Consider the following 15,633-nt stretch of genomic DNA (forward strand, 5'->3'; position numbering starts at 1 on the left):
GTGTGTGAGAGAGAGAGAGAGAGAGAGAGAGCGGGAGAGAGAGAGAGAGAGAGAGAGAGAGAGAGAGAGAGAGAGAGAGAGAGAGAGTATAGTGGGCTGAGAGGAAAGAACTGCAAACTGCCTTTATGGCATCAGCCTATAGGCTCATTATTTATAGTGGGTACCTGCGGAAGCACTGGAGCCGGTTTCAAGAATGGCAGTCTTCATGACGATTTTACCTCCTTTATCCTCCAGAGGCTTAACCCCTTTTTACCCCTCAATTCCGCCACTTGGTCACACTCACACACAAACACACACGCATACGCACAAACGCCCTTGCTTTCTATTTCTCTTCCAGACGTTGCAGCTCTTCAGTTTCTCATTCTGCACCACCCCTGACGTTTCTGCTCCTACTATCCTGCATGTTTATTCTTCAGAGTGAGTCCCTGATTTACAAAAGAAAAATCATACAACTTTTAAACCTGCTTTTGGAATAAATTCCTGACAGGTTCTTTCACGAGCCACAGGGGTGACAAGTCAGAGCCCCCAAAGTGGCATTGTCTGACATCATTTTCATCTAAAATTGGCAAATAGTCCAAGTTTCTCTCATCAAAGTGCAAATATAATCTTGTGACAATTATTAGAAAAAGCTCACTGAGCAAAGATATATATATCCTGACTGCGCCAGTCTATAAAAAGTACAATAATTAATGTGGATGTGTCAGGTTACACTTTAAACCAGTGCATACATTTCTATGATCCCTGCAGCCTCATATAACCATTACTTATTCAGACCAAAGTATCCAGTAAAATGTGGACCTAAGGAGAGATGTCAAGATAAAGTCTAGGCCAATAGTTCCCAAATGTATCAAAAACTCAACCAATCAGCCTGCACAAGTAATCTAACAGCAGGTTCAGGGAGACATGTTTCTGTTCATCTGTGTAACCGCTTCACTGAACAGCACTGTTTCAGCACCATGGACAGCGACTGTACAGCAGCCTGCATTTACAGCTGCTTTACTGCAATACATTTTCTGAAGTGATGCAGGAACCATAACATTATATGCATGCATTACATAACAACATGCATTACATGCATGTGGCACCAACTACTAAAATGGAAACACTGTGATGAAACAATCAATAACCAGGCTATGGTATTCTTCGTAAGTGCCGTTTGCTGGAACCGCCTTCAAAACATCTGACGTTGTCACCCACAGGCACACTGCTAGTGTTACTTCATTTCGACATCCCCCAGTGAGGAAACACAGCCAAGCTGGGCACCAGTGCAGCATACTCTAATTAAAATCTGCAGGGGGTAGAATGGGGATAATGTAAACATTTAATAGTAAAAGGTCTTGAAACCTGAACAATCACAATTGTGAGTGCTGCTGCAAACTCACTTGAATGAGAGTTAACAGCATTTTTCAGATGTATAAGTGGTCAGCCAGTCATTTGCACTTTAGTACATGAATTATAGAGGTTATAGAAGATAAGTTATTAACATATCGAGGGCCTCAGGAATCACATGACCTTGTTTCTGCAAAGATACATTACTGCTGACTTTTTCCCCATTTATCACAAATACCATTCACCTCTACTGTATTCAGTTGGCAGCTGTTGTTTCAGGAGCAAGTATCTGGAAATCTTAATCACGTGAATTCAGAACCATCTGCACAGCTAGATACCATTAGCAATGAGTCAGAAAATCTGTTTCTTTTAATTGGGTGAACTGACCCTTTAAAGTCTATGTCCTGTGGATCGACCCCTCTGTTTAAATTCCAATATCTACCAAAAACAATTATATTTGTTTAAAAAAAGGGAAGGAAACTTAATCCACTTTATCACAGATGTAAACCTTAACGTGCCGGCTGCTATCAAATAAACATCTGCTGAGGTCTTTTGGAGAGCAAGGGCCGCTCCTGAGGACCTTTCTTGACTCTGTGATGGTACCAGCCATCTTCTACAGAGTGGACAGCTGGGGCAGCAGGATTTCGACTGTTGACAGGAAGAGACTTAACAGACTGGTTAAGAAGGCTAGCTCTAGCCAGGGGTGCCCTCTCGAACTGGTGGAGGTAGTGGGTTGAAGGAAGACGGTTGTAAAGCTATCATCCCTGATGGAGAACATGTCCCACCCCACACAGAACACTGTGACCCACTGGGCAGCTCCTTCAGGGACAGGCTGCACCACCTGCAGTGTGTGAAGGCGAGATACTGCAGGTCCTTCCTTCCTGCCGCTGTCAGACTTTATAATCAACACAGCTCCCAGTAGACACCACACACTGAAACTGACAAATCTAAACTGTGTTATATCATATTTCCTATGTGCAATAATGTGAATTCAACCATCGCAATTTAGTCCACCGTGGGATTAATAAAGGGTTATCTTATTTCAGTCCTAAATAAAACATTGTGAAATCAGTTGAAAAGGACCTTCTTTGACATAATGTACTGTACCTATAGCGTAATGATTTAATGCGCCGTGTTGGACTGACCCATCCACACACACACGCATACACACCCACACACATGCACACGCAAACATACTGTACATGCACATAGATACGGTATAAATGATTTGTTGTCCACGCTCGGCTGACTGCCGCTCTGTTACACTCAGGTGACTGACGCTGATTGCTGCACATGCACAAATGCTTGGATAGCCTTCAGGCCATTACATCTGTGCACACACAGTGCCATCACACACCGAGGTCTATAGCAAACCACACACCAACTTACATCTGCAGATGTATGTCCTATTTCTTTCACGCCATCTGGTTTGGTACGTTTTTTTGTAATTTTTTTCTACTTTTAGGAAATGGAATTGTTTTACTGCTTCCTTCTGTTTTCTGATGCAGTTTTATGTCTTGAGGCTGTTTTTTTTTTTTTTTTTTTTTGTCTCAGTGTGTCTGCTGGTCTTTTTACATTGCAAACATCCTGTTTATTGCTTCGCAGCCCACTCCTCCCCCACATTATTTTCACCAACTGTGTGGAGTCATCATCAAAAGGAGTTGGTGGTGAGTAGATTTTCTAAGAGCTGAGGAGAGCAGAAGGTGGAGGGATTTTCAGAAGCAAATTTCTTTACTCAACCTCCTACTTTGTCCTGAGTCACAGTCTGCAATAAAAAATGAGTCAGAGCTTTGTGACTTGTCTCAATTATCAGATAGATAGATAGATAGATAGATAGATAGATAGATAGATAGATAGATAGATAGATAGATAGATAGATAGATAGATAGATAGATAGATAGATAGATAGATAGATCAGCTTATCTACATATATCTGTTATATCCTCATAGAATGGTACGTGTTTGTACTAACTGAATTTACATATATCCTACTTTTTTCCAAGTCTTGTGTATAAAATTGCTGGGGTGTATTGGATACGGACTCTTTGTGTTTATTAAATAAAGTGCTACTGCAATCCAATGCAATTCGTTTTGTAAATCGCCTCTGCTGTTTGGCCAACTCCAGCTTCCGTATTCTTTGACGTACACGGAAATACGCATGCGGAACCTCAGTTGTAAACAAAAACGGACAATCAGTACCTTCCTCTTCAGAGCCTAAAAAGTAAAAACGGAACATACATTTATCTTGTCGACGGAACGTGTTAAAGGTAGGCATTTATCTATTACCTGCGTCAAGTTATCCAGTTGCTTATTATGTAATGAGTCATACAAACGGGAAGATATGATTTGTTATGTAACTAGCGCTAGTATTCACCCGTTGAATGCTATCTAGCTAACGGCTAGCTCTCGAACTTCATGTTAGCTCGCTAACTTCATCGCAAACCAGATAATGCTCGGTTTGTGGTGGTTAGCAAGTAATGTTACAACAAGTAACGTTACTTTGTGCCAGTAGTTACATCGGACAGTACTATTAGCTCGCGATATATAACGAAACTTGTCAGGGGTATTTAGCTTCAACGATACAAAGAATATTAGATCAAAATAACACAATCTTGTTTCTGCATCGGTCTCAACACATTTTATCCGAAACCCCTAAAATGTGAAATAAGCCGGTATTACACTTTTAAATTGCGAAACAGCTCTTCACGAAGGGATGATTAGCTATACTATTTAGCAGTCCTGTTATTCGGACAATATGTTCTCTGCAGAGCGCACCGTGCACAGCGGCACTTGGCAATGTGATCAAAGCCTAGACTATATGGAAACAAAGTGTTGCTTAATATGTAGTTCTATTTTGTATTTGACAGTATGCACTAGAGAATCAGGTAAAATCCATAGTGAATGGCGTACCAGCTGCTATCCATATGTATAGTCTGAGAATCTCAGCATGAAATTGTCCAATTTCCTGATAGTTTGCCATAATGTCTTCTACATCAGGGATAGACTATAGTGGGATGTAAATCTGTTGCAAATTATAGCTTCACAGAAAATTAACTGGCTATCTCTTTGCCTTTTCTGAAAAATTGCCATTCCCCAACTCTGTTTCCATCTTTGTAAATAGGTTCCAGATGTGTGACAGAGGTTGATGCAAGTGCCAGCTCGTTACTATAAGGAGACATTCTTTGGTGTTGCTGGCCCGCAGAAACTGCCGTAGCCAACATGTCAAGGAAACAGACGCTGAAACCTGTACGAGGTAACAAGAAGAGTGAACTGGAACGCAAGAGGGATGAGCGGGCAGCACGCCGGGCCATCGTAAAAGACCGCAAGAACCGGCCTCAGGATTGTGAGGAAGGAGCAGAGTTTGTCAGTTTCTCCAATCAGCTCCAGGCGCTGGGACTGAAGCTGAGAGAAGTGCCTGGAGATGGGTGAGAGCCAAAAAATGACTGTGGCATCTAGCTGTGTCGTCCTCTGTGTTGTCCTTTATGATCTCTGACACTGCAACACACGTCTCTTAAATCTCATTATAGACATAAAAGTTATTTTCAAGCTGGAGACAGCTGGAGACAGCTGTCCCAGTATGAGTAACCAGGATGCCTTGATATGCTTACTTCTCCCCAGCCCACAGTCAGTAACAATGTACAGTAAACTAAACTGCAAAGTATGTGTAAATGCATGGCTGCTGCTTATTACAGGCAAATGTCACTAGAGCCATAATTTGACAGTCCTTCATTGAAACACGATTTATCTTCCCCAACTGACAACACCAGCAGTGGTGCAGGCACAGCACTGCGCCATTTAAGACTGGAAAACAGCACCAGTAATGTCTTTATGTCTTTCTGGCTTAATGAAAAATCTGGATGGGAATTTAATTGATTGACCAGTCTTGCGTCTATCAGTCATTTTTACTACAGGGCAGAAGGTCAGGGAGTCTTGTCATTTGGAGGGCTTAAATCATTGTTATTGACCAATACTGAGAAACCTGCCAGCTAATGCCTACTCTAATGAATGCATAGTGGAATATAAGCCTTTGATACAAACACAGCATAACCTTCATTTTGTCCAGGAACCTTCAAACTGAGTGATTTAACTCTATGCAGTCCTGTGAAGACATACTGTCTTTGTTTCTTGTAGGAACTGCCTGTTCAGAGCTCTAGGCGACCAGTTAGAGGGTCACTCCCGGGGTCACCTGCGGCTTCGGCAGGAGACCGTCCAGTATATGATGTCCCATCGGCAGGACTTTGAACCCTTCGTCGAGGATGATGTGCCCTTCGCACAGCACTGTAAGCGCTGAGACTTTTACTAATGCCTCAGTCAGAATTGACAGCTCTGTCCTCTCACCGTACATGGGAAGTCCATTGATTTCAATGGGGGACAATTTTGATCAGCAACAACGCAGTGACCCCTGGTGGCCATCAGTTCTGTTTGCGATGGAGTGACAGATGCTGTATGTCAGTGGTTCCCACTTTGGGAGGGGACTCCTTGAATAAGCTGTTGCAATATAAATCTGAGAGGTTGCTGTGTAGAAGGTATGAAAAAACATATTTCTGTTCATGGTGTTTTTATTTTTCAGAAACTAATCTTGTGAATTACTGTTTAATTTTACCGTTTCAGGCTTCTAAAATTTGAAAAAGTAAATGTAAGAAGGGAAGAAAGCTCTTTGGTTAAATGTTAGACATGTGACTGCTGATGAAGATGCACATAAGTTTTAGTGTCCCTAGCCAACAAGTTTGGGAACGACTGCTAGTTGTGGACATCTTGATTTAATTCAGAACAGCAACTAATTAAATGTTTTATTTCATTACAGTGCCATGTGGTAATATTTACATCAGTCATTCAGAAATTAAAAAAAAATATATATATGGTATACGTGATGGTACCATCAGAAGCTCAAGAAGAAAAGTTGTGTGACTGTTTCAGATCTTAAGAGTAATTGTTTCCATTTCTTTCCACCCAGTGTCCAACCTCTCTCAGCCTGGCACGTTTGCTGGCAATGACGCTATTGTGGCTTTTGCTCGCAGTCAGCAGGTGAAAGTGGTCATTCATCAGCTCAACACACCATTGTGGGAGGTAGGGATAGATGACATCACACAATCCAGGGTGCTATTATAAATGCAGAATTTATCACCCCTGTGGCGCACCGCACAGTTCATATGTTCTGTTACTGCCGCAGATAAATGGTGCCGAGAAGCAGGTGTGCAGAGAATTACACATTGCCTACCGCTATGGAGATCATTATGACAGTGTGAGGCGGACCGGAGACAACTCAGAGAGTCCTGCTCAGCTCCGTATAGAGGTATGTAGTACACAGTGGACATACAGTGGACCAGCATTTACGAACAATCATTCAATCATTTTCTTTTATTTTTATTATTATTATCAAATGGATTTCATTCTCTATTCCATTTTACATTTATGTTCTAGTCCTGTTTTTATGCTTGTCTTTTTTCATGTGAAGCACTTGATACATGTGGTTTCTTTGTTGTGAATTAGAGGCTCATGTGAAAAGTACAATACAAATAAAGTTTATTATTACTAGTACTAGTAGTAGTAAATGTCAAGAATGCGTCATGTCATGTTTAGTAGTTACATCTATTGAGACATCCTTCACTGATGCGCCTCTGATGTTTCCTCGCTGTTCTCCGTCGCTGTTCCCAGAATCTGCAGAATTCACGAGGACAGCAGCGTGAGTTCGGGGATGGTCAGCGGGACAGACAGAAAAACCAATCTCCCACAGCCTCAGAGGAGGACAGCGTGATCCTGAGCTCCATCAAGAATCGAGGAATCCAGGGTCAGAAGTTATGCTTGACTCATTAGCTGCTAGAATAATTAGACCGTGAGGGCAAAAGAGAATGACTACGAATCAGTTTTGAGACTAACTTCATAACCATCAGGCTTTCAAGCTTGTCTATTCAGATGAATTTTTCATTGATCCCGTAAACATGTCAGCCTGTAATCAAGCAGACTGTCACATCACACTGACTGGTTCTGTTCATGTGTACATGTGTGTCTTTCCCGCCTCAGGTGATGAGGAGAACCTGCTCCAACTGAGTGCGGCAACCATCAATGCTGAATGGCTTGTTGGCTCCATACTGGGTCAGTCCTGCCAGGGCCAGTGTGCTTCAGGATCCTGCTCGGCCTGCAGAGCTGCAGCCACTGACTGCAGTGAGCACAAACAGCCAGCAGAGGGCAGCAATGTACAAAAACCAAAGGTAGTCTTATTGCATGCAGACAGACTGCAGCACCTTTACTCTTAGATGTGATTAAACATATAGAGAAACAAATACATGAGGTTGAAACACACCTCAGTTTCAGTGAAATCACTTACTTAAAGACATTCATTTTGTTTCATTCCCAGGTGACTAACAAGCAGAGGAAAGAGCAGCAGCGGCAAGAGAAGAAGAAGCGTCAGGAGGAGAGGCATCGGCAGAAGTTTCTCCAGAGTAAAGGAAGTCAGGACCAGAACCAGAACCTGCCAGAGGCGGTCACTTTAGTGCCAGCTCTCAATACTCTCAGTATATAGACTGGAGCATGGCCAAAATAACCTACTGCTACTTTAGCTACCGGTGGCTGCCGCTATCCACAGCGTTTTGCACATAGTCCGATTTGATTCAGTCACAGTGGATGACTTTTCCTAAAGAGAACCCTGTAGTTTCTTTGCAAATGGTATAACGGTGCCTGCAAACTTCTCTGTGAGGTGTGTGAAAGTTGTGAAAGACACGAGGGTGAAAGAGCATGACTTTCAGTGTTTTTGCTGGGTTTTGATTCCGTTCGATCCCCGGTTGGTGTTGGTGTATGTAGAAACTCCTTTGATCAGGTCTACCTACTACGCTACCAAGCCTCTTTCTATGCTGGACATCTGGCTTTTCATGACAACCAATGCAGATTATCTTGTGCAGCTGGGCTTTTTGACTCGCTACAGATTGAGCTAATGTTGATTCACACGTTCAGATCGCTGTTTGTTCGATCTGACCAAAGAAGGAAGTGAAAGGGAGAATGGCAGATGAGTGATTGTTATGCATACTGTATAAGGAATGTGGCAATAAATAACAATAAATGATGATTTTCTGTTTGTGTGCACCACCAGATAATATGTTGCGTATTATCCAAGGTGACTTGTTTTTGTGACTCATCAAAGTAAGTTCATTTTCATCACTGTGACGTGTGTTTACAGATGTGAGTGAAGTTATATCTTTCTTTTTTTTATTGATTTCCTTTGGTGTAAATAACCTAAATAAAAGAAATTTAATATTAACAGCAGACATACAGCACATTTTAGGAAGAGGTTGAGGTTTTACTACACTTAGAGCAAAGGTCCCTCAGGTGAAGTTAAGCAGTTAACCTGTAGGCTTAATTATGATGTTCACTGTATTGTAATGTGAAGAAAATCCTTCAAGATGATGCATCAGTTACATCCCTTAAATCCCCAGAATTCTGTACGCTGTGGAAAACATAAACAGAACATGTTGCTGCATCAAATTCAGTAATAAGCATATATTTGCAAAAATCGATGAAACATTAAATGCATCGTCTTTGTGCTGTTTTCAATTGAGAATGTGTCAAAAAAGGATGAACAAATGATCACATTCTGCTTTATGTTGCACACAGAGTCCCAGCTGTTTGGCAGTCAGGGTTGTGCAGAACACACAGCTGATGATCAACATGCTGTAGTTACCTGCAGTCAGTTGTGGTCGTCAATGTGATGCACGAGTCACTGAATTGCATTTAAGAGTGTTGGGTTAACTTGCAGTCAGAAAAGCTGCAACCTTGTCGGAGGGCTAATGACTCGACTTTCTGATCATACAGCATCTGAGGCTGCAGCATGTGGTGCCGTGGTTTTGGATTGCATTTTGATGTGTCAGGGTTAGGGATGTTGTTTTCCCCATGAATGCAGTCCACCCACTCAGTGACTGTGGTTGATGTGTTACAGGGGACATAGTTAATGTTTGCCTACTCTTACTACAGGTTAACAATCTAGTCAAGTATTTGACTGGCTGTTATTCAAATTTCAGGTATTTACAGTGATCAAACTGAAATTCATAAACCAAAGTAGGTGAACGGTTTAAAAAAGCATCACCATTGGGAATCCCATTGTCCGGCGCTCGACTCGCACCAGCAATATAATTACAATACAATGTTGAATAGTGTTTTTCTCACAGGTCATTGGGCCTTCAGCTCATGGCTTGTTGGTCATTTGTCCAATATGTTGTCAGAATTTGCACCTGACAATAAAGCTGTGACTCTGTGAGGGCCCTGCTGTTACTGCTGTTACTGCAGGTGCAAATGAGAGCTTTGGACTAAAAGCTCAACCGGACTCCATGAAACTGTTGATTACTGGGAGAGGGATGGTCACGTGGATATACTTTGATCTAAGAGTACTGCATAAGCAGAACTAACGTCAGGTTTCGGGTTACCTTATATGGCACAACTCCAGTCAACACCCTCAGAAATATAAGAAATGTTCATTTTATTAAAATGGCATAAAAAAATGACATGAGTGGAAGTCAAGGCGGGACTGACAGAGATGACTGTTAGACTTGACAAACTATGTACACTTCATTCTAAACACAGTCCTGTGTTGGTAGACAGCCTCAAAGACCAAAATACACACGCTGCTATACATTACATTTTCAAGCATGACTCTTCTTCTTTTGCTGAATCATGTTAAATCTAATGCTCGTCTAACAGTAGCAACAGCAGAAAAGAACCTCAAAGCCAGCAGACTGACTCCAGACTGATGACGAGAGGCTGCGGCAGTAAACCCGTGAGTGTGTGAACGAGATGTGTTTTATTGCTTATGAATTCAACTCTCCATTTTTAAGAAGATGAACGCGTTCTGTCCGGTTTCAAACCGTCCATAGTCTCGCTTTAAACATCTGGACAGTCAAAAAACTGCTTTATACCCTCTTCCACCACTGTTTACTGAGGAAAAAGAGGCGTGTTGTCTGGTGTTTCTGGGCAACTCATTCTCAATGTCAAGGTTATAGATGATGCAGTTGAACATACCCAGTTTGACATTAAATCTCCTCCGTATGGGTTACTTCCCCTCCTCATGTTGCTTCTTAGTCCAGTCAAACCAGATGAACTCTGTCTGACTGAGGGAACATTAGTTTGGAGTTCAGTGCTTTGAGGGTGAAAGCTGCTGCTCTAGAAGTCCTGTCGGATGTTCTCCTTGTTCTCGTCCCCCTGCTGTTGTCTGAGCTGAGTTATTTCGTTCTCCAGCTGGACGATGGCCCTCTCGATCTCGTAGTTCTTACTGACCAGAGACACCCAGCTGTTGAGGGATGGATACAGATGTTACAGAAGAGGAAAATCTAACCTACATATTTCCTACGTACAGCGAGATAAACGTATATAGTCTGTTATCAAACAGCATACTTTGACTCCAGCTCTCGTAGTTTCGCTCCTCCGGCCAACTGATCATTCTTACGCTGCCAGTTCAAATCCTGGATTTGCTTCCTGTGTATCAAAAAAACAAGACACTGGTAAACATGTGAAAGCTGGTTTTGATAATACACCAACACAGCACAAATGTTCCAGTTCAGTCACCTGAATTTCTGAAGTTCCTTTTGAGCCATCTCGATCATGAAGGCCAAATTACTGAAGGAGGAAGATGAGACAACATGTTAACAGTCTTTCGACCAATAGACAGTGAGTAGCTGTGAGAGACAGGCTGCTGTCACGTACTCGTTGTAGACTTTCCATGCGTTGGTTCCATACTGTGACATGAGCTCCAGGTTCTCAATGCGGACTGCCTGGTGCTCTAGCTGGGCCATCGAGTTGTTCACGCACTCCTGCCACGCTGTGATGTCATTCTTCTGTCCTGATGAAGGCGCTGGCAGCTCATATCTCCACAGGGGATAAAAAGGCAGATGAGATCGGGAACATTTGGAACCATGGAGGAGAAATAATTGTGAAAAGGTACAAGGCTTAAATATACCTGACTAATAACAAATGAGCGCTGGCAGGAAATGACTATAACACATTGAAAGTGATGATTTAACATCTTTTCAATCACCAAAAAGACATTTGGCTTGGAACTGAAACAATGAGTGGATTCATCGATTGATAATCAAATTGCTATAGCAGTCAACTGATTATCTATGGGTTTGGGACTGCTGGTTGGACAAAGCAAGACAGTTGAAGACATCACTATGAGCACCTTAGAAATTTTGATAGGCATGTTTTTCGCTATTCTATGAACCATGTGATTACGGAAGACGAATCCATAATGAATATAATGATTAGTTGTTAGTTCACTGGTGTGATGTTACAGGATTGTGGGATTTCCAAGCCTTGAACTCAGTTACCACACCCTGCTGTTTGCTTACTGGCAGCACAAATAGGTTTATTTTAGAACTTCTTTGGCTGTTTCTATTAACTGAAAGTTTACTTCCAAACAGCAGTTTTGACTTCAGAGCAATCCTAAAGTGAATAACCCAAAGTACCTTAAACTATGAAAATACTGCAGCTGTGGCCTAAACTACAGTCAGAGTGCTGGATGCTGCAGTATTCCTGCAGTGTGTCGGGTTTACCTCTTCATGCTAAGGAGATCCATGGGCTGCCGAGCCGCCAGCCGCTCAAATTCATTCCTCATAATTTCTGTCTAAAGGGTGATAAGAAATAAGAAATGCTGTTATTTCTGTCATACTGGCTGAAGCCGTGAGGACGGTTTCAGAGGTCTGAGGGGTTTGTCACCTCAAAAGCAGAGAAGTCAGGTGTGGGCAAGTAGCTCAGGTAGTTCTTGGTGGGACGGTATCTTCTGGTCTCCTCCTCCACCAACGCTGCAGCCTGAAGGACAAAAGATCATTCTTTTATTTGTTGATTATGAAACACCAACACATTTATTTCACAGCTTGGAAGGGTTGCAGCCTTAGGCCTTAGCCCCGAAGTGCAAATGAAAAACATATGACCATAAAAAGTTTGAGAGGAAAAAATAAATTTTTACTCTTGTGGTTTTTCTAAAATGACCCAGGAGGAGGAAGTTCCTACACCTCACCTCACAGTCCTGGAACTTGGATCTCACTCCTCAGTGAATACTGAAAGTACAAAGGGTGACTGTGGAGTCAAAAGAAAGTCCAAATAGAATTCTTCACATTTCCATATGAGCTCAGTTTCCACGCCTCCCAGCAAAGACAGCTGTAATAAATGATGAATCACGTTTCTTTCTGCAATTCTCTTGCCAACTTTAAGCAGCTTTCATTGACGATGTTTAATTGAGAGGTCTGCTGAAGGGCTCAGGTGTGAGCCGAATCATTAACCTCTAAATGAGCAGCTGCGCTCTGGAGGCAAAGAGGGAGCTTCATGTGCGTCACACGCAACTTCCAAAGTGTTTTCAGTTGGTGGTCAAACAAAGGCAACACATTGGAACATGTCAAACCACCTGATGTGGAAAAAAAATGGTTTTTGGATCACATCTGACTAACAGATGCTTCCAAACCACAAAGGCCTGATCGCCAGACCGAATGAGACGGACACGTTCACGATCTGTGTCTAGTAGTACAGGAGTGCTGTGGAGATTGTTTTCAGTGCTCACGCTCTTTCTGCACTACATGTTGTGTTTTTACAACATGTAATATGTGGACCAAACCATTCTGGCAGTGAAGTGTCTGTAGTGAGCTAATGGAAGTGAATTTGAATTGTGCAAAAGTGACTCATACATTGTGCACCATGTTATAATGATGTGCACATTTTTAGTGTACATCTAGAAATCATTGAAAGCAGTAATAGTGACATATTAATATCTGCACATTAGCATTATAGAAGCATTTCAATTTCAGCCGCCACATCAGCCAAACCTGCCTGTCAATCTCTTAATGAGCGATCCATACCTCATGAGATAATCATTTTGGAATAATGAGATTTTGAGTAATAATGAGTTGAATAATGAGTTTTCTAATAATTGTGAAATACAGATCTCAAAAGGTAAACAAGGTTATCATTTCTATTTGAGAAGTCAGAATCGTTGTGACAATGATAACATTAAAGCGAATTCACTATTAATTAACTCGTGTTTCCTCCTTTTTGGAGAATTCAGAAGACAAAAGCATTCATTTTATGATCAGCTCTTAGTGTCTGAATGACGAGAGTTGGCAGCAGACCAAGCTGCCATAGTATTACGAGTCAAAGAAACAGAGAACTGTTTACTGTGAAGATCCTTTACATTAATTTCGCCCGAAGTAATCAGTGTGTTCAAACAACACAAGAGCAAGATACAGATCTAGGCATAGGATGTATAAGGTTTACTTTGATACTGATAGCTCAAACACCCCCGCGACCCCGAAAGGGATAAGCGGCATAGAAAATGAATGGATGGATGGATGGATGGATGGATGGATGGATGGATGGATGGATGGATGGATGATAGCTCAAACATAGCCATCATTAGTGTTGTCAATGACATCCATGGTTAACGTGCTGAAATAAGCAATACGGTGTGCTGCGACTTTAAGACTTAAGGCACAGCTACGCTCCAACACCGAGCTGCCAGCCAGCTAGCTAGCTTAGATTGACACACTGACGTTATCGAGCGTTGGCTAAGTATTTCACTAAACAAAAGAGCAAGCTAAATATCAATTACAACTACCTGTGGGCATAATAAATCTTACAGTTTCTCACTGCCGAGTGTGCCACTAAAACGATACTTACATTTTACATTGTGCCTATCTGGGTAAAGCATGGTTAGCTAACACACTGCAGTTAGCGAAGTTTACTCACCGCTTCTCTGACACCTGCTGCATCGTAACCTTGGTCGAAATATGGCAAAGCATCGACGAACACTTCACCGGCTACTGAAGCCGTTCCGGCCATTTTAAATCAGTCTATATTGTTGAGTTTGTTTGAATTGCCTATGTCTCTTATGTCTTGGTCGGCTAAAGCAAGACCACTCTCCACCTAAAAAAGCAAAGCTTTCCGGTCTCCACCTTCAAAATAAAATCCTACCACGACCGTGATTTTTTTGTTGGTGACATCTACTGGAGCGGAATGTAACTGCTGCTTGAAGCTGTGAAGTACTGAATACAAAATACAACTGTATCTGGTAAAGATTTTTGTCGTTATATATGTGTTGTTTCGCATTTCTCTGTTAGACTTAAAAAAAAAAAAGCTTTAAAACATCAGTTTATTTGAAGGCAACTACTGAAGACACATCTAAAAAATCACAAATTAGTCTGATGAGGAGGAAGCAGGAGGTCACAAAACTCTTTTTAAACTCACGCATCCATGAGGAACTGCACCACATCACTGTTGACATCACTATTACAAGCACAGACACAGTGAAGATCCACTGTGTTGGGATACCATTTATGACAAGGCCAATATTCACTCCAGTCTGGAAGCTCTCCTCAACCAGTCTTCTTTCATCATGCTAATTAATGTTAACTAATAACTAATGCCATCACAATTCACACCACTGACAGGAAAGTCTGCTCAAACATTCAACTACAATATTGTTTAAGCTGCTGTGCAGACAAATTCAGTTTATTTTATACTGCTGAGATAAGTAAACTAATTTTGATTTCAAATTACATTTAAATACATAATCATGTGCTAATTTAGTAGCAGGTGATGTAATTGCTGAAAGAAATTAAGCCCAGATGCAGGCCAGCTATGTTAATTACAAACACAACCCCACCATCATTTTCACTCCTCATCGTGCAGTGTAGGGATGAGACAAGGAGTCTTGAAAGAAATATATCATAATATTCTACCACAATTTTAAATTTGCTGTCTGTAGTTGGCATGGCATGGCATGTCTATAGTTAATACTGTATTGTAAAAGCAGGTTGCACAAGATTTATAACGCAAATATATAAATTCTGAAATTCTAAAAGACGAGAACATACACAATAATACTACACAGTAGTACTACATCACTGTAACACATAGTATCCTGTAAAGAAAGCAAAATAAGCTCAAGTCTTCAATCTTGAAATAAAGCAGAATATATAACAAGATGATACATAATTTAATAGACTGATATCACTATGACACCTTCTCAATACAGTGATTCTCGATAAACTGTTTGTTTGTTTCATTACAAATGGATGAATTTAGATTGTTCTGGCTGCCCTTGGCAGTTGAACCTTTGGCCATTTTACATTTACAATAGTATACGTGCACATGTAGTTGTGTGTGGTAACACCAAAAAATATTTAATTTACTTGTTGCTCAGTTTAACTTCAATTTTAATCTGTGCATAATGTTTTTCAACTTGAAATAATTCAATGCAGTTAATACATATTAAGTGTATAGATAGACAGAGAGATAATCACAGGTGGTGCATTCTCAAATAACGTGAAGGAAACA

At 41.3% G+C, this 15,633-nt stretch overlaps 2 protein-coding genes across 2 annotated transcripts; one reads left to right on the forward strand and one right to left on the reverse strand.

Annotated features, from left to right (window-relative positions):
• The first annotated feature begins 3,452 nt into the window (after positions 1-3,452).
• otud3 (OTU deubiquitinase 3) lies at positions 3,453-8,872 on the forward strand. Its single transcript, XM_070969186.1, has 8 exons — positions 3,453-3,596; positions 4,451-4,754; positions 5,461-5,609; positions 6,284-6,396; positions 6,500-6,622; positions 6,985-7,117; positions 7,351-7,538; positions 7,685-8,872. The coding sequence occupies exons 2-8, from the start codon at positions 4,549-4,551 to the stop codon at positions 7,847-7,849; spliced, it is 1,077 nt and encodes a 358-aa protein (XP_070825287.1). The 5' UTR covers positions 3,453-3,596; positions 4,451-4,548; the 3' UTR covers positions 7,850-8,872.
• A 904-nt stretch (positions 8,873-9,776) lies between these two features.
• Positions 9,777-14,230, reverse strand: bcas2 (BCAS2 pre-mRNA processing factor). Its single transcript, XM_070969187.1, has 7 exons — positions 14,044-14,230; positions 12,025-12,117; positions 11,862-11,932; positions 11,014-11,175; positions 10,876-10,926; positions 10,705-10,785; positions 9,777-10,600 (listed from the first exon to the last, which is right to left on the reverse strand). Exons 1-7 carry the CDS (start codon positions 14,134-14,136, stop codon positions 10,474-10,476), a joined length of 678 nt encoding a protein of 225 aa, XP_070825288.1. The 5' UTR covers positions 14,137-14,230; the 3' UTR covers positions 9,777-10,473.
• Between the last annotated feature and the right edge of the window lie 1,403 nt (positions 14,231-15,633).

The sequence above is a fragment of the Chaetodon trifascialis genome, chromosome 8, assembly GCF_039877785.1.
Source record: "Chaetodon trifascialis isolate fChaTrf1 chromosome 8, fChaTrf1.hap1, whole genome shotgun sequence".
In the NCBI taxonomy this organism is placed as follows: Eukaryota; Metazoa; Chordata; class Actinopteri; order Chaetodontiformes; family Chaetodontidae; genus Chaetodon; species Chaetodon trifascialis.